The following is a 24,740-nucleotide window of genomic DNA, read 5'->3' as shown; positions in this document are numbered from 1 at the left end:
GATATTCATTTAGGGGCTGGAAACTATAATGTTTAAGTATAGGTTTCCAAAGCGTTGCTTAAAACAATCTGCAAAGAACTGGCAAACGTTTACTTTGCCCGTCCTGGCTAAGGGAAAAAAAAGTTTTAAAATCTAAAAGATATACTAAACAACTGGTAACCATCTCTTAATCTTAGGGAAACATCTCTAAACTTTTAAACCACCTGTAGAAATGAATATGTCTCTTACAGCGTCAGTTTCTTCATTGTCTGAAAATATATGAAAACATTGGCATCATGACATAACATAGGTTGTTTCGTAATCTCTCAATCACAAGAAAGTAAAACCATACACCAGCATGTAGACAGAATTAGCAAGATATATATTTCAAAAAGTTGACATAAGGTGTAGTGACTCTGGTAACTAAAAGGAAGCAGTCGTTTAGTGTTAATTTAGCAGGGACACAAGAAACAAGAAATGAGAAAGGATTTGGTCTAGAAATTAGGAGTCTTGTAGAAATAAAATGTCTGGAAATAATGAGGCATGTGAACATTTTTTAGCACCTCTTGTTCCTTTTTTCTAAAGCCAACCATGAAATATATTTTATTTAATGAGGACTAAAGTCTACATATATGTGTGTAGTGGGAATTATCATTTTTCTGTCTTTGGTAAATTGGTGCACAAATATAATATCAATTGTATTGGAAATCGAGCTTATAATTCTGTGACATATAGTCTTTGCTACTTAATATGTCACTGTGTATTTGTGTGTGATGTCCATATATCCAATTACCGAAGATCTTAGTGGAATGCAGTATTAGAATGTCATTCACATTTATAAGCTTCAACCTATTTCCCAAAACATATGTATTCATAGCAATTTATAGCCAAATCATTCATCTTTAGCCCATTGCTCTTGTGTCAACCTAACCCCCCTGCTCCTCACACATATAGTACAATAGCCAATTGTATATTTACTAAACTGTGGGTTTGAAAAGTGGAGCTGTTGCCTATAGCAACCAATCAGATTCTAGCTGTCATTTTGTAGAATGCTCTAATTAAATGAAAGATAGAATCTGATTGGTTGATATAGGCAACATCTCCACTTTTTCAAACCCACAGTTTAGTAAATATACCCCCAAGTTTTACTTGCATTATACTAAACATTAATTGCTCTTATCTTACATCTCACATATTCCTTCTATCTCTACAACAGTGGTGCTCAAGTAGGACCACTCACACTAAGAACTAATAAAATGGTCTTTGAGACAAAAGATGTGAGCTAGCACCTGCACAGCCCACATCTACATGCGCCTACTTCTACATTATTGAGAGGACAGAGTTGCTACACCGTGATCCAGTGCATCCTTCTTACTTCAGGGGGACTTAATCACTTCATTTGTCTTATTATACAGTGCAGCATAAGCTTTAGCTCCATCTATAATTATATTGAAGGCACTGCTCAGTTTTGCCTCTGATAGGTGCAATCTTTAAATATTAGCGTTAAAATCTGAGATTGTCAGGCTATTTTGCAGGGTTGCACTGAACAGCAAATGCTCATTGCAGCCCTGAGTTCTCATTGGATTAAGCTTTGAGTCACATCTCACAACTTGAGAACCACTGATATAGATGTTATATGTTCAGATATGTTTGTAATTTGCTCTCCCTGTATACATGTAAAGCAATACATTTTTATACATAGGACTTATGCTCAAACTCACATTTACTTATTTCCTCTAATCCGCTGAAACAGGTAATGGGTATGGCAATCATCGTAACTCACCAGGTCTGCTGGTCTCACCTGGTAACTTGAATAAAAATATGCAAACAAAATCGCCACCGCCAATGAACTTGGGAATGAACAATCGCAAACCTGACCTTCGAGTTCTTATTCCACCCGGCAGCAAGAATACAATGCCCTCTGTGGTAATATATTGTTTTATTTTTGTTTTTTCATATAGCTGCATAACCAATATATTCCATGAACTATGTCTGCGGCATGTTTGGTGTTTCAGTAAGACTAGACTAGTTATACTTTACTGCAGTTGGATGTTTGACATTTCACCCACTTTTTATATTTAATAAGAGTTGTATGAATTGATACTTTGTCATAGTTTTTAACCATACTGTATGCCATGTGTTCAAGCATACTTCTACTGTATGTGCGAGACACTGAGCCATGCCAAATCGGAGATCTTGTGCTCTAAATATGGGTTAATAGAGTTCATGCTGCCTCTGCATGAACTTTTGCGTGTGCTCACATAGTCAACTAGAGATATCACTGCACATTAACACGTATGTATCAGGGGCAAACGCAGGATTAAAATAAAAATAAAAATAGAGAGAGCTGCTGCGCGTGCGGGCGCACATGTGCAGCAGCTCCATTTCGGCGATTCTGAATTGTACAGCAGCCGCGGCGCTGTCAAAGAAGTGTCCGCAGCAGTGCTATATTGTACTACAATACAGCACCGCCGCGGACGCTTCTTTGGCAGCGCCGCGGCTGCTGTACAGTACTGTTCGTTTGCGGAGGGGAGGGGTTTCTGGAGAACCAGAAACCCCCCCTGCGTGCACCCCTGTGTATGTACATGTGTGTCTATGCATGTGTGCATGCTTGAGTGTCAGAAACACTGATACAGATATTTTAAAGGCAGTTTTTTTTGCATGTACCCCTGCAAAAGGTTGCATAAAACCAACAACAAAACCCTTCAAAAAGTATTGTGCACCACCAAACAGATAATAAGCTACATAAATGACATCATATAAACCTGTGCACAATTATTCTACTGCTATGTGACCCTAGACAAGAGGCTGCCTACTATGATTTAATTAGTGGCCCTTTAAGAATGAGATCTCTGATGGGATCACAGACATGAGCTCAGAGTCCCACACTTTGACTTCCAGGTGGAATCAGGAGGTTTGTGTGTGCATGTTTGTCTGTGTGGGGGACTAAAATGATTTCTACATTAATGACAGCCCCTTAAAATCATTGCATACCCCATGCTGGATAACTGCAGGGAGTTTTGAGCCTGCATGTAATGTTATATTTCAAAGATAATTTAATCTTTATTAATAATGGATCATTACTAATTCTTAATTAATACTCCTTTCCCTTGCTCTCAGTCTGAGGATGTCGATCTGCTTTTGGTAAGTGGCAAAAGTGTTTTAAAAGACTGTATGGTGCTCACTTGTGTTAATTGTGTGCTGTGAAAACGTATTAAAAAATACATTGTTATGTAAGATATTGGACACTGTAATTATTCATAAAATCAGGAAAATGTCTCAAATCTTATAATAGATGAGCTGCCCCGTGTTGCCTGCACATTTAATATTGTGATTTAAATGGACAGTTGTTCTGAAATACATTGTCTAATAATGTGAAATACTCTGTGCTGGTAAAAATAGGAACTTTACTGCCATCTGCTGCTAGTCATGTTAACTGCGGCAAAAAGCAATTCTAAGGTGTCAGTGAAACGAGTCTAAGCCCTGTTGCTGGTAATTTTAATGACATTTTTGCATTTCAATGATAAAGAAACAATGATAGTACAGTATGCATATTTCATCAATTTTCCACATGGTCTGTTTTCAACCGACAATAAAGCAATCTTTACTTGTGGCAAGTTCAATTGCCTAGGAGAAGCTGATGTAATGGGTTGCCATGGCGACACTTGGTCTCTTGAAAGATTGTAAATGATAGGGTTGGAAGAGTTCATGGAAGTCACATGCTAAATGATTAATTTGTATCATGTTGAAGAGCTTTTTTTTCTTCTTCTTTAGAATAAAAAAGGAATATTGTAATGCACTTTACAAACACACAAATAATTTTGATGTTCTTTTTATGTGTCCTTTTTCAATAGAATCAAAGGATAAATAACTCACAATCCGCTCAGTCACTGGCTACTCCAGTTCTTCCTGTAGCAACACCTACTTTACCTGGGCAAGGGATGGGAGGCTACCCATCAGCCATTTCAACATCATATGGCACTGGTAAGCTGCACCAAATAGCCAATCCATATAAATGAAATGTCATTATTTGCAGCCATATATAATATATGTTATTTATAGTACTATATTAGGAATCTAAAATTTAAAATAACACAAAATATTTTTTTCTCTATGTGAAATTGCATACTGGGTAACAAATTATAAATTTGGACGATTTTGAGCAAGTTATTAGAGTAAATAAATATTTCATCTGAATTGAATTTGCATTTCCAGTCAGCGTGGTTCACAAATGCAAAGGAACAAGCACTGGATTCTGGGATACCAAACCACTTTCTGGTGTTAATTGCTGTCATGCAGATTAGAACTCTGACCCTTAATTACTCATTTTGAAGTATGACTATCAGACCTGTAACGTGAATATACTATATTACCATTAAACTGTACAGTAATGGTACAGAAACTTGAACTATTGTTGAAAAGGAATGAAAAATGGAAAAACACATAGGGCTAGATTTACTAAACTGCGGGTTTGAAAAAGTGGAGATGTTGCCTATAGCAACCAATCAGATTCTAGCTGTCATTTATTTAGTGCATTCTACAAAATGACAGCTAGAATCTGATTGGTTGCTGTAGGCAACATCTCCACTTTTTCAAACCCGCAGTTTTGTAAATATACCCCATAGTAGCTAACCATGACAATTTTTTTTTATCTAGTTAGATCGTTGCCCTTACAATTCCCACATGTGTGCCAATTGCGTTTTGCAACAGAATCAGTGTCCAATTTGGCCACACGTATTTGTGGTGAAATTAGGTGATCTCTGGCCTCAGGGTAAGTGTCCAGATCTCTTCAGACAACACTGAGGCCTGTTAGTACAACCAGAAGATTTCCGCAGACAACAGTTGATAGTGATCATTTTCAAACACATTTACCAAGACACTTGATAATGATCCAATCAATTTAAATTGGATCATTATAGGACATTACAGATGTTTTTGGGTCACATGCTGCAATATCTGCCCAGTAGTCCGGTATCAGCTGCAATATCGTATCAAATGCCAATGGGGCCAGCTAACAATGCAAATTTTAGACTGCCGCAGTCTGTGATACAATAAATTATAACCAAGCTACACTTATATAAGCGGGGAACAAAAAATCCCAAATGTTTTACAATATAATTGTGATTCAAGTTCAGAATGACTGCAGCATTGAAGTATGTGTTTACTTGTATAGTATTATAAATACTGCTACGAGATAATCCTGAACTGTTCCTGTTTATGTGATTTATTGCAGAATACTCTTTAAGTAGTGCAGACCTGTCCTCTCTGTCTGGGTTTAACACCAGTGCCCTCCACCTTGGCTCAGTTACTGGCTGGCAACAACATCATCATCTGCACAACATGGCTCCATCCACTCTCAGCCAGTTGGGGTAAGCTATGTCCCTTTACTAATTGTGCAAAAATATCAGCAAAACAATAATGGGTTCATGATGTTCTACCTTTATCAACACTTCACTGTATGGTTTTTTTTATTAATTAAGATCCTCTAAACAGCTCCTTGTACTGCTTCAGGTCTGACCTTGGGTAGGACAAGTGCATTAATAACAGCAGTTTTATGCAGCAAATGCTGCTTACCTTTCCTAAATGTTCCGCCACTAAGCACAATAAGCCACACCCCTTTTGGCTTAGACACACCTCTTTTTTGCACGGGCAAAGAAGGAAAAACAACAGATTTCCTGCACATCTGCTTTATAGTTATGGCAACCTACTGAGCACTATAATTACTAAGGATTTAATTCACAAACTATTATCATAAATGCACCACAATTACAATATGTGACCATGAGACTAATATATGGTTAAATGGTTCATAGACCATATACTAGTGCGCCTGTCACCTAGGCACAGTGAGTGCCGCTATATTTATTCAGCCTATCAGGTCGCTTAAACTAGTGACATCACTGAGGCATTAGACCCTAGATACTTGATAGGCTGCATACCCATGATTATTAATTCAGCCTACAAAGTGACTACCTCCAATGTGTAATTAATTATTATACATTTTTCATTTAGAGCCCAATTTAATTTAGAACACACCTTAGCGTAAGTAGGATACGATTATTTCAATTTATTTAAGATTTGCATTTGAAAACATTGAAAACATGATCTATAAATAACTTGCTGCTGTTTACTAACTTAACATTATTGTACATTTAACATGTTTTACACATAACACATTTTGAATGTAAATTTGTGTTAATAAAATAAGAGGCATTCACTTGTGTTTTCAGTTAAGGGAACTAGTTACTATTATATTAAATATTATTAGTAAAAACACTGATGTACTTTAAAAGAGGAGACCACTCTCTGTACACAAGTGACATACTACTTGTACAGATAAACTCTTGCTGTATTTAGCAAGCAGTAGGTGGATATGAATCTGCAGTATGAGAAAACCAGCTGATAACCTTTGAAGTATAGCTGTCTTTTACACACGATGGAGGCAGACATTTTTATTGGCTGAAACAGTATTAATGAGAATGTAGCCTAGTGACTAAGAGCCAGTGACAGCACATATGATTTTTGGATGGTTCCAGATCAAAATCAATCATTTCGGATGCTTGCCAAAAAATGTTATATTTTTCACAAAACGGCTTTGCCGATAGTCCATAATGTCTACGTTCTTAGCAACCCGTTCTTCCTGGTACAAAATGCTCTGATCCCAAACTTCCCACTTAATTAACTATTGCAGGTAACTATGCTGATACCTGTAAAAGTCAACAAAGTTGGCAATTTGGTGCAGTGAACCAGGAGCGAGGGGTCATGTTGGAGGGTCTATTATATGTTGCTATTTATATGTCAGTAAGTTCATAGGTGTGATGAGTATCATTATGGATAGGAGCAGTGTGAGATTTGTATAAAAATAAATAATTAAAAAAGTCTCTCCTGCTGCTAGCGTAATCTGGATCTAATAGAAGTATCTCTATTAGAATATTGTAGTGCTGGCAAAATGGCCCATCCATCAATCTAACCAAGGTCTCCCTAGACCTATAATGCAAATTTTATAAAATGAAAATAAATAAAATATAGCTTTAACTCACAACTCTGCACTCATTTTACTGCAAATACATGTAAATTAACCAGTTATAGGGTATATCCGTACATTGAGGGGTTAGCAGATTACATTTTAGTAGATTATCGGGCTGCTCTACTGAATTCTGTGCGAACACCTTGGGAAATATTTTCCAAAAATGCCCCTAAGCCGTAGACCCGGGGGCTGCTCTGTGCAACCGCTGTTCCCAGGATTCCTCCATTTCTCTCACAGTCCTGGCTGAAAAATAACTGCTACAGTATTTATTCCAGTATGCTGCCAAAATAAAGCCCTGTCTCCACACACACCTACAAAAAGCAGAAACATAAAAAGATACGCATGTAATCTGTGAACATCTTCTTTCTAATCAGAAGTCTACATGTCAAGGTGTTTTCGTATATTGCCATATCTATTATAAAGAATAGTAAATCTCTAACGTCTTAAAGTGGTTCACAATTGCATGGTGCATGAGGACAATGTGTATATAATGATAGATGGTTTTATCTTAGCTGTGTTCTTTGCCTTTTTTTTGTCCAGCATCTATATATCATCCGGCAATTAGCTTACCGTGAATACTTACAGTCTTGATCATTTATAGCTATTGTCAAAAAATGCTATATCGTTTTCAAATTGCTTGTTTCTTGCTGCTAATTACACAGACAAGACCAATGTAAAGTAATGTTGGTTCCTTTTCAACATAGATGTTTAATCGATGTGTCAACATAATATAAAAACACATCTGTACATATCTTTCCTATCTAAATAGGATGGTTGTACTCCCACCTCTGCACCCTGAGTCCCAACATCTATGCTCATTATATGCTCATTTTACATTTATATCGAATTTTGAATTAATCACTTTAATAAATTCCCACAGGACTGATTGACAATAAAATGTCATTATTAATTTAATCTAATACTATCAATTATTTTAAAGTGAAGCAGAGCAACTTTATCCATTTCTAAATAACATATGTTATATGTTATCAGCATACAAGTAACAAATGTTTCATCTAACTTTTTATCACTATATATAATGGACATAGATTGCTTGTTATGAATTATTGTTTCAAGCTATGTGAATGGAGTATTATTAAGATGTTTCTCTATTATAAACGAATGTACATTTTGTTACAGTGCACTGTAATGTGTATATTGCAATACCTGCCAGTAGGTGGCACTTTTAGATAAAATATTTTCCATTAGCCTGCGTTCATATAGTCAGTGAAAGTCAACTACACTGATATTAACAAGTATCGCCTCAGGGATCATGGAGATTATTTGGGAGCATTTAATTAGTTAAATATTGGCAGCTCGTTTCCAAGAATCTATATCATATGTAATGCACTATAGGGCACGGTTTCTGAAATCTCTTCCTCAGCTGCATGTTTTCCATATATTCCAGCTAGAGACAGGTACTATTTACTGACCCATAGGTGATAGTAATGATTTTACGAATATGACTCTGTGAGGAGATCTGGAAAACATGCCCTGTTAGTGGTGTGAGGACTGGATTTGAGAAGCCATCTCTAGGGGTGTATTATGTATATCTATCTATCCACCTATCTCTCTCTCTCTAGATATATATTAGTTTACACAATAAACACAATAAGAACATATACTGAGTATTACATATAGAAATAGATGTATGGTACTGTGATTTAGAATATAAGATTAAGGGATCATATATAACAGAACAGCGATATAAGATGAAGGGATCATATATAACAGAACAGCGATATAAGATGAAGGGATCATATATAACAGAACAGCGATATAAGATGAAGGGATCATATATAACAGAACAGCGATATAAGATGAAGGGATCATATATAACAGAACAGCGCAGCACTAATGACTACTAAACCCTGTTTTATGTTGCGGCATCCCACGATTATCACTTTGCTACATTACACCAATCTGTCGTAAATTACCCCCTGGAGACGCAACTTTTGCTCATCCCTGAATCTGTCTTGTCTATCTCCTTGAAAAATAATTGCACAATTTCTATCCCTAATTGTGACGAGCCATAAACTTTGCACCACATTTTAATCCGATGACCCAACATGATTAGAAATAGTTGATAAACTGTAGATTATTGATAATAACATTGCTATATTATAAGAATGCCCTAATTTTTCCAATGAGTAATCATTTATTTATTGTGTAGTTCCCCCCGTAATGCTTACCCTGGTTGATAACAAGTGTTATAGTTACAATAAGCAAGCTTCATACATAGCTACATGTTAAAATTGGTGCTGTTTTAGCCGCACTGCCCAAAAACATATGCCTCCATAGTACTGAGGTGCAAAACCTAACTACACTTTTTGGCCCTACAGTTTAAGTTGTCCTGTCATGTGAGCGTTAGTGAGTTTAGAGGCGTATTAAGCCTCCTCATACTGTAACTGCGTTTCCTTTCCTCCTACAGAGCTTGCACTAGCACTCACTTATCTCAGAGTACAAATCTCTCCCTGCCTTCTACTCAAAGCCTTCACATCAAGTCAGAACCTGTTTCTCCTCCTAGAGACCGTACCACCACCCCCTCGGGATACCCTCACCACACACGTCACGACGCGGGGAGATCTCCCGTTGACAGCCTGAGCAGCTGCAGCAGTTCGTATGACGGAAGTGACCGAGAAGACCACCGGAACGATTTCCACTCCCCCATTGGACTCACCAGACCTTTGCCGGATGAAAGAGAAAGCCCCACAGTCAAGCGCATGAGGCTCTCTGAAGGATGGGCGACATGATACAATTATTATATATTAGAATTTTTTTTTGCAGTGTGTGTGCTATACCTTAATGGGGATTGGGTAGGGAGGGAGGGTCGATATACATTATATGTGCCGTGTGTGGGGGAAAAAAAAAAATAAAGTCAGGTACTCTGTTTTGTAAAAGTACTTTTAAATGCCTCAGTGATCCATGATAGGGGTAAGAACTGCTGAAAGAACAAGTTTAGCACTTAAGCTATCAACAGAAAACTTGTACAAAATAGATTTTGAAGCTAACTTCTTTTTCACTGTCGTGCTCCCTTTGCAAAATGTCTGTCACAATAGATAGTGTTATGTTGCAGGTTCAACGTTATTTACATGTAAATAGACAAAATAAAGGAACCCTTTTGCCAGAATTGGCAAAATTTTTTCCACGAGAGAGAGCAGCTGTTATGCAACATATGGTAAAATGTACAGTACAGAGGTTTCCGACCGACCCAGCACCGGCTGGCTGTGGATAACTAGTATGGCTGGGCCGCCACGTCAATGTAAACTACTCAAAGACACCAACATATTAAGAAACACAAATATGGCGCTTATTTGAACAAATGTAGGGTCATACTATATGGCGTTTTTGATAGTTTACATATTTTGCTGTTCATTTCTGGGTATACATCACTTAATATATAGAAATATAAATTATGTACATTACATTTTGCTTATTTTCATATAAAAAGGTTAAATGAAGTTTGCAAAACATTTGTGGCTTTTTGTAGGTAACTTAAGCCAAAATGTGCTTTTTTTTTCTTGATAGCTTCGCTAATATTTTACAGTCCTTAAAGGTAAAAAAATAAATAAATACATGAAGTTTTTTTTTTGTTTTTTTTTTTGTAAAAAAGAAAATGAAAAAAACATTGCCTCTGTCCATGAAGAACTCCACGCTTTTGCTAAACTAATTAACTGTCTTCACTTTGTAGAAGTTTTTGTTTTTGAAATGTGTATTTCTAATTATATGAGATAATATTAAGAATCTTTAAGAAAAATCTGTGAAATTAACATGCTTGTGTACAGCATTCTAATATAAAATAAACATTGAACTAGCATTTTTTTTTTGTTATTTTAATAGTGGGGAGGGAACAATTCACATTTGCGCTGCAGCATACTGTATAGGGGTAGCTGTTTTGTAAAACTGCATTCGTTTTGCAGATCCAAATTGAGTGATGTCACAAATCTAGCCGCCATGGTTAAATATTTTAATTAACCAGCTGGGTGAACTGCCATCCATTGTACATATATCAAACAACTTAGGTCATGTGTATTTTATATGAGACATTGGTTAGAATGTATCACACCTCAACAAAAATAATTAAAACCCAGAACCATTTCTCTCTATAGCTAATGAACCTGTACTCCGTGTTATAAACAATCCTTACATCTTGATGTGTCCAGAATATGCAAATATAACCAACCGAGTTTACAAGTATTGTTAGCAGTAATTTGCCTTTTTGAAGGGTTCTTTCTAGGGAATTATAAAAGATAAATAGCCATATTTAAAGTTTACCTAGCAACTTTCTGTCAGCAACGCATACAGCACTCCGTAGTTGAGGAAGTTTGTCATTTTAATGACAGTGCAAAACATTGTTAGTCACGTAACCAGCAGATCCTAGAATGTAAGTGCAATTTTAGCAGAGCTTAGCATAGTAGACAAGAATTGACAGAAGCATCGTAACAGAGTCATGAAAAAATGGATGACAGTCTGCCCTCAGTTTCCAAGACTGAGTTAACACAGATGGTGAATAGAAGGCCCAGGCAGCCTGTAGCTCTAAAACTGTTACGGAAGGACAATGCCCAGGATATCCTGCCAGCCAGAGGCATTCTGGGACTCGATCGCCAACAGCTGTAGAAATATAGGTTGCCTACCTCGGGTGTAAAGTAAAAATGGTGATCTGATTTAATAGATAAAAGCACAACTTTGTCACTTTCTGTAAAGTATACTTTTTTTAACTCTCTGAACTGTACCTTGCCAGCTGTTGGTTTGGCAATGCTATTTTTCTTTTGCTTTTATTGCAATCCCTTTGTATTTAAAGTGTTTTTGGGGCAGAGCCTCAGGGGTATTAACAATGAACATTTAAACTTATCCTATATAACGACAAAGAAAAAACCTAGGCAGCATTCTTATTTAAAATGTTAAATAACCAGAGTGGCAATTTATTTTTCAATTATATTTAAACCTATTATTTACATATAAGAACCCAACATCTAATCCTAGTTTGGAGTTATCTGTTGAAAGAAAACACTCCTAAAGCACACTAATTTCTAAGAAAATGTACAGTTCTGTTATAACAAAATAATAAGTGTAAGCGCCGTATCATCTTACAATAAACTGTAATAAGGAGGGACAAATAATAATAACTATTAAACAAAATGTCAAGGTTTAATAATTTGATGTGTTTTTGTTTTTGCCTTTTATTCCCTCCTCTAACATAGATATAAGAATACCGATGTGTGTTGTTCTTACCATGTGTTTCTTTCAGGAACTTTAAATTATATGTATTCTTTCCGTATTTTTAACAAGCCACTTGAACCTGAATAAAGGCTGTTGCCTAAACACAGAGTTCTTCATTTGTTCTGATGGTGCCATCCGCTGTGATGTTCTCACTCTCAGAGTGTTCCATTTTTCTTTTTTACCCAGAACAGTTTAAATAAAGGACTGTTAGAATATTTGTTTCTGTAACAGTATTTCTGTGCTGTCAATGGGGGTAATTTACTAAAATATTTTGGGGCAAAATAGTGAATATAGGCACATTTGTTCCCCACGTAATTTTCAGCACATTCTTCTATAATATATTCCATGATATTCATTTTCCTAAAGTAATTAATGTTTGTGGGATACACAAGGATCTATTTTTACATTTATCCACAGTTTAAAGGGTGTGCATTCCAGTCTCATCTGCCAAATTTGACAGATATAGTTGCCTTGCCACCAGCGTATAGATCTTCATTAACCATTGAGGCCAATATACCACCTTTGCCACGCTTAAACATTGCCCACCAGGTTGCACGCTGTTTGCTACAGATGAAATATTTTTAGGCGCACTGTACTCCTTTTAATAATAAGTTGCTAGTATGTAAATTTTAATTTTCTAATCTAGCCGCTTCACACTTCCATATGGTTGACATGCCTCATCACTGAGCAACCAGATCAGATCTGTGGCTGAGTGGGCGACATATATGATATGATTTTGGTCACATTTGATATATTTGGTGGTTCAGTGGTCAAACTAATTAAAAATCTATGATCCTGGGGTCCTGGATCCTGATGTATTTTTTTCACATTTTAATAGGGCAGATCTATCATCATGTCATTAGATGACTCGTTATCGTTACAATGTGGGGTCGATTTCGCTAAAGTCGTCCAACTATTGGCAAATATTGTGCAGTGTGTGGCCAAGTGTTTTAGGTGCAACAGTCACTTCATACCAGATCTATCCTTATTTTGCTCCAGATAGTAAATCACCCCTATTATAACCAAAGACTGAACCACTCCAAGATACTGGAATAATGTAATAGCTATCAGAAATGAACACATAAAATACTCATTGGCTTTTTTAACCATAATAGTTATTCATTCCTTACAAACAGCTCTAAATAACCTTTTACATGTGAATTTGTTCTAGTCAAAACTGATATTGTTAAAGCTTAGATTGCTTCAGTTGGTTTTATGTATAATTTTAGTTTTATTTCTTGTTTATTTCTTATAAGTGTTTTAAATGGAAAGTTTGTAAAAGAGGGAAATCAAACGTATCTTATGAATAAAACAGAGGCTCACAGCGGCATAAGCTGGACTTTGTCGCCCCTAGATGGCAAGATGTTAAATAACTAAGTTATGCACATCTGTATATCTTAAGGGACCTTATTCAGCTGTCTGTAGTGAACAAATATGGATAAATTGAAGACGTTTTTCCTGCTGGTATCAAGGTATAATTTGTATTTTGCGGATAAATAAGTAAAATGACTGTCTTTCATAGTGAACTGTTGTCTCTAGTGCATTTTTTATGGATAGAAATTTGAGATCACCTACAAGAAAATCATCTACATAACATATATTGGCCTGTACATATGTCACAGCTTATTTGATTAAGATGTAGGTACCCAGTTGCAGCATGCATTACACATTGTAACCAAACCACAGTTGTCGTTTTCAGTTTTGTCAATTTTACATTCTTAGTACAAGTCTCCCCGGAAAACAAACATAACATTAGTGACTTCTAACTACATAATTGCAGCCATCTTTTACATAAAAGAACGGTAATTTCACATACTGATATTCATTACACACTATTACAGGGTCATATTACTGAAAATATACTTATGGGGAATACTTCTTATAACTCTGCATATGAGGAGTTAAAAAAGAAAATGCTGTCCTCTGTTAGATGCTTTATTATTGATTAATAAAACCATACAAGTGTTCTGCTATCTTGACAATTTGTCACTAATTGACAAGGTTTTATTGATCAGGAAAGGTATACTTTTAAGGATTAGTGCTCTGTACCATAAAAAAATGGTCTATTCAAAACAGTTGCCTAATGACCATGTGGGGAGAGATGTCCCACCCTCCCTACTCAAAAACTAGTACCAATCTGGTAAAGTGGAGACCGGTATTTACATCTCAACTACTTCTCTATTATATCTGATGAGAGCCACAAAGAACTTATGCGTGTTACTGAGGATACGATGCAAGGATTATTTGATGTTATAGACAGTAACAGATGTTGGCAATCTAAAATATATGTTAGAGAATGTCTCGAATGTAGCAAATGTTGCCAATCTATAATGTGTGTTACAGTACAGGCTGTAGCTTGGACCACCTTGTGGAGAGCACAAAGCTGCTTAATGCCTGCAGTGTGATACTTAGTCTCAGCTAGGTCAAGCTGCAATGCTACTATAGCTTTGTAAAAATGAATATCTGATTTTTATACCAGGGAATAAATGCCATTAGAAGATATCCCCAAGGTGACTTCTATTGCTACACAGTTGCATACGGCTGATTGTTGATACCACAATGACATATATGTATTCCTATGAAGTGTAACTATCAAACCAGTAAGGTTTGAAACAACAAGGGTAGCTGTTACACTGAGATCCCTGCTACTTTCTAGCTCGGCGCATTTTCCTGTACTTACCTGTGCTGAGAACTGGTTTAGAAGAACCTCTGGGACTAGAGAGTGATAGTCAAAAGAAGAGGAAGTATTGAATGCACTGATGTAAAAATAGCTGGTTTCTGATTTACTGGGGGAGATTCAATTACTGGTGATGTGGCGCACAGACATTGCGCCACGCACATTGCCGGCAATTGTGGTTGAAATTCCAGCTCATTTCCCCTCGCACCTCTAAGGAGTGCAAGGAAAAATGAGCGGAGATTTGTGTCAAATCTCCGCTATGAAGTGTCTCGCGGACGTTCCGGAGATACTTTGCAGCTAATGGTATCTTCCCTATTGAGTACCACGGCCATCGAGTCATGAGGCAGCTGTTATTTGAGTCAGTACATCAGTTCCTTCCTCTTCAGCTCTCATTCACTGGTTTCATCATATTCCCATCAAGAAATCCCAAGCTGCCTTAGGAAATTTGCATCTCCCAGTCGCCAACCAAGCTACTTCCACTGACATCCCCATCTTCCCATTACCCGTTGGACATACCCAATACTGTCCCAGGGCAATTACTAGGATACCAGAGTACTACTAGGATACCAGGAGAGTACTGCAGCTGATATAAAACCTATTTAGTATAATTATCTTTTAAATTTACAACGTATCAAATACATCTCACTATATCAGAGTTTTTACAATAAAGTTCTCACTTTTTGGTATGGTGGTCCAGCTTCTGTCTCATATCTATCCCATCGTCTCCATGAGATGCTAAAGGGCCACTCTATAAGGAAAATAGGATTTGGTTTTAAAAAGGAAGTGGTTCCTCAACAAAAGATTACAATGATAGGTACAGAGTGGGCTGGTTTCTGTGTAAGCCATTCCATTAGAGAGTGCAGTGTAGATATTCCATTATATTTTGCTTAAAATCCACTAATTGATAATATGATTTGTTTTCAAAACTTTTATTCATGTTTCTGCTGTCTGAGGTCTTGTACACAGGGATTTCTCAAGTGTATAATATTTATTGTACTGAGGTGTGTTCGAGTGCTTATGTGATTAGAGGATCATTGATCTCTTTGGCAAATGCTCCCTCAAGCAGCATAGGCATTTATAGTGAATGTTGGGTAGACTTTAAAAGTAAGACAATAATGTTTTGTATCATATTGTTTTGCATCCAAAGTCTGCTCAAAGCTCACTATGAAAACGTCCTGTTCTCCTATAGTGTAGGTGCCATAACCAAAGGTATCAGTCATTCCTAATTGATATTGCATTTAAATGTGCTCTTGCACGCATCGCGGAACAATACACCACACAGCTGCTTGATAAGTTTCCCTGTGTATGAAATCAAATGTTTGAAAAGCAACATTTACCTTATTCTTCAACACTAAGTTATAACTGTTTTGCAGATTTACAACATTGTTGCAACAAACTATAAAATAACAATGACAATAAAATAACAGTAGGTATGGCTGTCCGTCAAGTTGTGGGAAATGTAAAAGCTCAGACTATTATCCTTTCAAATATACTTGATACATGTTGTCTTAATTCCCAGCTCAGAAACAGAATAACAAACATTTTTAATGAAAGCTTTTATTTTCAAGAGAACATGCCACCAATTTATGGATTGACATTTTAATGTACAATCCATAGTGCTTGTACACTATGCAAATATGAAATACATGGTGTTGGCCAGGTGAGTACTTTGCAAAATAATTGCACTATGTGCTCTCTCTCTCCATCTATATCATAGTTTTCTTGCCTGCGCATGCAAGACACAGGAGCTATATGAAGGAAGCCTATCTGTGAGAGAGCACAGCACAGTATGCAGTTTGTCTTGGAAGCCCAGCTGAATGATTAGCTTACAAGCCTCCCTTTTTTTTTGCTCTCAGGCAAGCGGAGTGAACAGTCCAACACCATTTTTTATACATGCACATTTTTCAACAATTAGAAAGGGTCACCGCTTTTATCCGTTTGATTACGGATTAAAAATTGGCAATCATTAGAGTCACACATCACAGTTTTTTTATGGAAAAAGGGAAAGGACCCTTTATTATGTCCGAGCAATAGACTAATCTCACTCTTAAATATTGATGTAAACCTCTATGCCAAATTAATCACTAATCGCCTGAAAACTATAGTCCTAAAGATAATCCATGGAGACAAGGTTGGGTTTGTTCTGGGGCGCAAAGCTCAGGAAAACACAACCAAAGTGATCAACTTGATGCATCTCAACTCCAAGGGAGATGACCATAGAACCCTTCTGTCTACCGATGCCAAAAAAGGCCTTAAACAGAGTGGATTAAGGTTTCATGATTGGCCTGTTAAGGCATATGGGAATAGGTCCAGAGACACATCCCGGCTTTTCCAAACCAATTTTGGCACCAGGCCAGCAAACCTGCACACTGATTATAAAAATGGCAGCCCAAACAGTTATCCCAGAACAAACACACTTCCCAAAATTCTTTATGTGATGCAGACTTGCCAATAGATATTCTAAATCAATGGTTTTGAGATGATCAGGGCTTGATAAGGAGTGTTGTTTGGGGTGGGAATACGCCATGTATTAGGCAAGATGTACAGTTTAGATGAAAAACTAGGCTCTTCAACTCCTGTATATCACAAAATACTATCATGCTATAATGCTAGACAGAATTCTGGAGAGGACTGGAGCAAAATATACTAAGGAATGGGTATCAATAGAGAAACAACTCATCAGTCCCTATCAGAAATACCTCCCTGTCCACCACATATATCCCCTCTCCTTCACCTAACTCTAGTTTGCTAGAAAAAATTGAGATCTCTACAATACATATAATCCCCTAGTTTTCTGCTTGCAGTCTTCTTAGCCAACTCACACCGCCCCCCAGTTTTCAACATAATTGGACTGCGACAGTGGTCATTATGGTCAGTCAGTTGGTGACCTTGTAAGGGGCCCACAGTTCTTACAACTACAAGCAAATTGGGTACTGCCACATTCAGACAGTATTTATATAACTCCAACCGTGTTAAACGAGCACAAAGAGCACTAACTCTCTGAGATAGACAATGTGTAGTGCCCCAAATCCCATCCACGCAATCTCTACATTATTGAAGTTAAACTTATTTGGTTTCTCACCTAAATACACAAAGTAAAATTATTGAGATTCTAATTCTCAAATGACCGAAGTGAAATGCAACCAAAAAGGACACATTATACATTATATAGGCATGACAAGTCGGCCTTTAAGAAACGATTACTTAAACACATTGGTAACATGAAAAATGCCTTAAAAGACCAAAATAATTTCAAAACCTTAACAACTGTGGCCAGACATTTTATGATTTTCCACAACAGTGACCCCAAGCATGTTAAGGCCTTTGCTATGGAAAAAACTTCATTAAATCTCAAAGGGGGAGACATACATGGGCAACTATAACGAAAAGAGACTAAAAAAATATTTTTGATGGGGAGTATGTCACCATATGGTCTAAATGACTATAACAGTTATTCTGTATTTTTATAAGCCCTTGGAGATGAATTTATTAACTTACTACACAAATATACAAGAAATTATGTAACAATTATTTTCTTTCTCTTTTTTTTATGACCCATAATCACTGTTTATTAATTTATTAATTCATTTTCATTTGGGTTTTTCACCCCCTAAGAATAATTTACACATTTTTTATCCCTCACGTTCATTCACTTACACACAATATATATGCTACCCAAATCCCACTATCACTATTATTATATATATATAATTCCTTCTTAATGAACTACATTTTCATGTGAATCACTTAATGTGTCCTTTTTGGTTGCATTTCACCTCGGTCATTTGAGAATTAGAATCTCAATAATTTTATAGTAACATAATATAATTTTTTCACATATTCTGTCACTTTTAATAAATAATATCTCCTAGTTAGATTTTTTCACAATACCGATTTTGACTCATACTGTTCCATTTGAGTGTCAAATGCCGCTATTATTGCATTATAATATTTGGGTTTTATATTGGATGATGGATTAATTTATGGTCTATCGTCATAATATGCCTTTGCCCTATTTAGTATTGTATTTTATAATCATCGTATCGGTACATACTCTGTTTGGATTATTTTCCCATTCAAACTTCTTAACCAATCACGCTACTACAGGGGTGGGATTAGTTCCAGCCTCCTGTCCTACCATTGAACTATTTGGATGCCAATCCCTGTCAGTTTAATAACGACGGGATTGGCTCTAATGATCACGTGACCTAAAGGGTCTGGACTTAGAGACTATTTAAGGCTGATTGAATGAATACTCTTGTTTGCCTTGAAAAAGCTAATTAAGCGAAACGCGCATTGGCGTTCACTCCGTGTGCTCAAACTTTAACTATGTAGGCAGCGCTCTAAATAATTTGTTCCCCGTATATTGACAATAGTTTAATATGATAATTTACACATATTTATGTGTGGGGACCTTGAATCCATTAGCGATTAGCGCTCCTATACAGCAGGATCAAAGGGCTTATGAAATTCTGTGCTACTTTATCCACAATCCTTATTAGGTTTTAGTGTGATAGCCTGCTCTCTCTCTATAATATAGGCAGTGAATCTTTGATTTTGATTGAATTAATGTTCTTAAGTTAATACTATCCATTTAATGTTAGATTCAATACTGAGATGCATTAGATTATTAACACAAGAACTATTTTATTAATAGTGGCCAGTACATTACAGGTGGATTAAGAAGTCGCTATTCAACTTGTTATTCTATAGCACCTATTTATGGGAGAGGTGTATAGTGGACACATTAATTGGATATAATCCTGGATAGGTGCCTTTTCGTTTATATTGACATATATGCAGGCTGCACCATCGCCCACTGATCCATTTATACATATTACATGATTCATTAACTACCAAGAGTTTGACCACAGAGCCTTTTGCAGTTGATCTGCAATCTTATTATCACTTTTTTTGTTTTGTTTTTAATATTTCACATAGCTTTTCTTTGTTTTGTTAGGATGATTCATTTTTAATACATACCAATAAAATTCATTGATTTTATCACTTTCATTTTTGCCCATCCATTTATCCTGGAGTGCCCCGTTGTATAACATCTTTCCTGCATCCCCCTTTTTTTTTTTGTTATACATTCTATCTTAGGTTTCAGGGTGCACCATTTAGCTATTTTGCTAATCAACTGGCTATATTGGATTACCAGTTATATACTATAAATTTAATATCAGGACACCTGGACTTAAGACCTAATGCGGTTATACTCTCTTTGTTATTGTGCCAATATGTCATGAAATTTCAATTGTTGGTAGTAGTTTCCCACCTTATTTGAAGCTTCCTGAGTGTTTTTATCACACTGCAATACTCCACTGTCATTTGCTATGTCTCCTCTGTGTCTCTCTCCGGGCATTTATGCCGGGGAATCACTGATGCTAAGTACGTTGAGCCTTTAATCCTCATTAACAATTTGTGGTGTATGAGAAATGAAACCACCACTCAGAATGCTTTGAGAAGGAACAGCAGACGCTGAACCTACCATTTACCTAACACTGGAAGTGAACACAGATAAACAGGTATTCATACAACTCTATATAGAAACACACCGCAGCAATGTCAACATCCACAAGGAGCTGAACGTAGTACCCGCAATACGCTACAAAAAATGTATTAGCATAATACATATTTTCATATTTTACAAAATGCATTCAGTTTATCAGCTAGTGACAAATCAGAGAAGCTGCAGAAAGACAGAATTCTGACAGCCTGACAGATTCATAACGTGTACATATTATATGTAGCAATTTGCGCTAATTTGCAAGGATGGAAGTTCTTATGTTATCAAGCAACAGAAAGAAAATTGAAATCAATAGAATACAGGAAAACATTTGCATATGTTTAATTAAAAGCGATATCTACACAGCATTACTACTGTTTATCTTTTGTTAATAACATGTTGTTTTTATTCAATTAGTGATGTAAACACATCCAAAAGTCGTGAACACAAACTAAGAAGATTATATAACAATATATTACATTGATTGATATACAGATCAAATTATGAAACCACTTTGAATAAAAATTAGTCAACTAAAATAAAAAACTAAAAGTGCATATGAAAGTAATTAGGAATAAAGAATTAACAATATATAATAGTTTTATAAGGTCAAGAAAACACCATGGGGTAAATTTATGAAACTGCAGGTTTGAAAAAGTGGAGATGTTGCCTATAGCATCCAATCAGATTCTAGCTGTCATTTTGAAGAATACACTAAATAAATGACAACTAGAATCTGATTGGTTGCTATAGGCAACATCTCCAGCGCTTAAATTTAAAGTGGCGCTGCCTTGTAAAGGGAAACTTCCCTTTACAAGGCAGCGCTGCTTTAAATTTAAGCGCTGAAGACGCCAATGTCGCCGGAGTTGAAGAATTCGGACATTGATACATTTACCCCTAAGAGTAATTTACTCACAATTGGTGAGCAATTCTGCATCAGCCCCATTGGGTGCAATATTTACCTATATAAAATAACTTTTTATTTTACACACTGTATACAAAATATATGCCCCATTTTTATGCTCTGGTCAATCACGATAATTATGCTATTCAGATATCTCAGAATGGAATTATAAGATAACTATACTAAATAATATGCCGCAGTGTTAATACAAAAACACTTAGTTCTACTCACTGTTACAATTATTCATTAGACAAAAGTGAAATTGGGTTGCTTAGCAACATAATAAAAAGCTGTCAGTGCTCTTGTCAATCACCTGTATTTAGAGACATAATGTATATGCTTTTTGGCTGCCAGAATTGTAATTTTTTTGTGGAATCATATAATATGTCCTTAATTCCATTCAGCATTTTCTTTTGTACTAGTTATGGTCCTTAGGGAAGGGATTCCCTAAATCACAATGGAGAACCATTTATCCTGGCACTCTTGAAAATGTTCTGTTAATTAGAATGAAACGCGTTGAGCGGCTATACCACACAATTATTTGTCTCAATCTATATGGCTCTTTTATACTGATACAGTGTTATTGTGTCAGTTACTACTGACAATTATTGAATAAAATTGTATTACGGATCTGGAGGTTGCCTGTCACCTTTTAGAAATAATTTTGATAAAATCAACACAACACGTATAGTCAATTTAGCTTGTGACCTCTGTATCTGGACAGCTGACACAGATGGACCGATCGTAGAAGGAGGAATGATTTCCGCTGCTTATATCTAAATAACGAATTTCTTCTTATTGTGGCTGTGTAAACCGGAGGCTTATTTGATTCTTTATCTCCACTGTTTTTCATGTTCATTTGAGCGTCATCATGAGTGACATTTCATACTGAGACTGTTTACCCTCGGAATCAACATTTGGTATATTTGGATTGCACTTTGTCCGTTCTTGAATCCACTATTACAGTGGTTCCCAAACTTTCTCAGTTCGAGGCACCCTTAGGGTCACCATCATTTTTCCAAGGCACCCCTAAGCCAAAATATTTAGCAGGTAGTCCCGTTTTTTAAGTTGTTGGGTCAAAATGACGTAAGATGTATTTAGGCCCCTTCACCATCACATTGTGCCCCTTCATCATGTCACTCTGTATCCCCTTCACCATATCACTCTGTAACCCCTTTGCCATCTCACACTCTGTGTCCCCCTCTTTGCCATCTCACACTCTGTGTCCCCCTCTTCGCCATCTCACCCTCTGTGTACCCCTCTTTGCCATCTTACACTCTGTGTCCCCCTCTTCACCATCTCACACTCTGTGTCCCCCTCTTCACCATCTCACACTCTGTGTCCCCCTCTTCGCCATCTCTCACTCTTTCTCCCCCTTCAACATCTCTCACTCTGTCCCCCTCTTCAGCCTCTTTCTCTGTCCCCCCATTCAGCCTCTCTCTCTGTCCCCTCCTTCAGCATCTCTCTCTCTGTCCCCCCCTTCAGCATCTCTCTCTGTCCCCCTCCCTCAGTGTCTATCTCTGTCCTCCTCCTTCAGCGTCTCTCCGTCAACCCACTTCAGCATCTCTCTCTGCCCCCCTCCTTCAGCGTCTCTCTCTGCCCCCCTCCTTCAGCGTCTCTCTCTCTGTCCCCCTCCTTCAGTGCCTCTCTCTGCCCCCCTCCTTCAGTGTCTCTCTCTGCCCCCCTCCTTTAGCGTCTCTCTCTGTCCCCCTCCTTCAGTGTCTCTCTCTGCCCCCCTCCTTCAGTGTCTCTCTCTGACCCCCGCTCAGCATCTCTCTCTGCCCCTTCAGCATCTCACACGATGTCCCCCTTCACTCTCCATTCCTTTACTTACCTTCTTTCCTTATTTTCTGCTGTCTTATTCCCTGATGTCCTCTCTGCTGCTGCTCTTCATTAACACTGTCGGACGTGATGATGTCACACCCGGCAGTCAGTGAGAACAGTGAGGAGGAGGATTCGGCGCTGGATTGGTAAGTTGTTTGTTTTTTTAATTTTTTTCCCTTCTTCTTCATTAGCGAGGGCGATCACGGCACCCCGGTGACAGTGCCACTGCACTCCAGGAAGCTGCAGCGCACACTTTGGGAACCACTGACCTATTATATATACTTAGTCCTACAGACTATGCATCTCTGGACAATAATCAATGTTACAATTATTCCAGGATCATTTATTCTTTTTCTATTGCTATTTCTATTGTTGGTGTCACACACAATTGTTTTATTTGTTCAATTTTGTTTTAACTTGTTATTCCCTGTAGTTTGTTTTGTGTTATCCTGGCATTACATAGTGCGAGTAAAGATGTGTACCCGGGTGGAGGAAAAACAATCATCCTATTTTCTTCCTTCTCCTGTACTCATCCCATGTATTGAATCTGATGTCACGATAAACAAAATGCAAACTAGTGTTACTGATCCTGCTGAAAGTAACAGTCTTAAGAGAAGTCCCAGAAGTTGAGTTTACTGGATTATTTACTCTATTTGTCCCATAGTTTGAGTCTCTACAAATTGATTCACAAATTAACGGTTTGAGCAAATAGTCCAAGAATATAAAAATTGTTTATAATGTACATTTTGCTCAATTTATTATTGATTTTGACTTGGATTTTTTAAAACCTGTATTAATTAATGTCAGTAACTTAAAAACAATAAAAACAATTTTTTCAAAAATCCTACATAAAAATGAAATTCTGTTCATTACTTTTAGAACCCTTAGCCACTGGTGTTAAACTGTTGAGCCTGAGTTGCATTTTTAGTTTAAAGGCAATTCAATACATGTAATAATAAATCCTATTCTATTCTGTGTGTACATACACATTTGAATTCATATGAGCATCTTCATGTATTGGCATTGCAACCCAGTTTTTTGGACTCATTTCAGTCTATTCCTATCTATGGGCACACAATGTGTACATACCCACTAGATATCTTTCCTATTCATGTCAATGGCATATTCAATTCAGTGTCCTATTTATTTCAATGGGGTTGCGAGCTACATGTAGAAAGACAATTGATATGACTAGACCATAGAAATTAATGTGCCATTGACATCAATGGAGCTTCACATCATTGTTAATTGTTTTCCCCACATCAATAGAGATTTATTGAATCTCTATGTGGGCAGCACGGTGGCCTTGTAGTTGGCACTTCTGCCTCACAGCACTGGGGTCATGAGTTCGATTCCCGACCATGGCCTCATCTGTGCTGAGTTTGTATGTTCTCCCCGTGTTTGCGTGGGTTTCCTCTGGGTGCTCCGGTTTCCTCCCACAATGCAAAAACATACTAGTAGGTTAATTGGCTGCTATCAAAATTGACCCTCGTCTCTCCATCTGTCTGTTCTCTGTACAGCGCTGCGGAATTAGTGGCGCTATATAAATGATGATGATGATGATTTATGTTTGATGATGAATGCATCGAGTACCTGGGAC

At 37.0% G+C, this 24,740-nt stretch overlaps 1 protein-coding gene across 21 annotated transcripts in view; it reads left to right on the top strand.

Annotated features, from left to right (window-relative positions):
- The window catches only part of MEF2C (myocyte enhancer factor 2C), a 191,394-nt gene extending 177,642 nt beyond the window's left edge, over window positions 1–13,752 (top strand). For 11 of the 21 annotated variants that reach the window (XM_075180752.1, XM_075180725.1, XM_075180691.1 and 8 more), the window contains 5 exons: window positions 1,733–1,905; window positions 3,100–3,123; window positions 3,834–3,963; window positions 5,213–5,348; window positions 9,438–13,752. In XM_075180752.1, coding sequence (XP_075036853.1) covers window positions 1,733–1,905; window positions 3,100–3,123; window positions 3,834–3,963; window positions 5,213–5,348; window positions 9,438–9,759 — 785 coding nt within the window. In that variant the 3' untranslated portion in view covers window positions 9,760–13,752. The remainder of the gene's footprint in view (window positions 1–1,732; window positions 1,906–3,099; window positions 3,124–3,833; window positions 3,964–5,212; window positions 5,349–9,437) is intronic. The other 10 variants (XM_075180822.1, XM_075180789.1, XM_075180832.1 and 7 more) reach the window with 3 other exon arrangements.
- Window positions 13,753–24,740: the final 10,988 nt, after the last annotated feature.

The sequence above is a fragment of the Mixophyes fleayi genome, chromosome 1 (genome assembly GCF_038048845.1).
Source record: "Mixophyes fleayi isolate aMixFle1 chromosome 1, aMixFle1.hap1, whole genome shotgun sequence".
Lineage (NCBI taxonomy): Eukaryota > Metazoa > Chordata > Amphibia > Anura > Limnodynastidae > Mixophyes > Mixophyes fleayi.
Note: the sequence above shows the minus strand (reverse complement) of the source record. Positions and strands in the feature narration are given on the sequence as shown.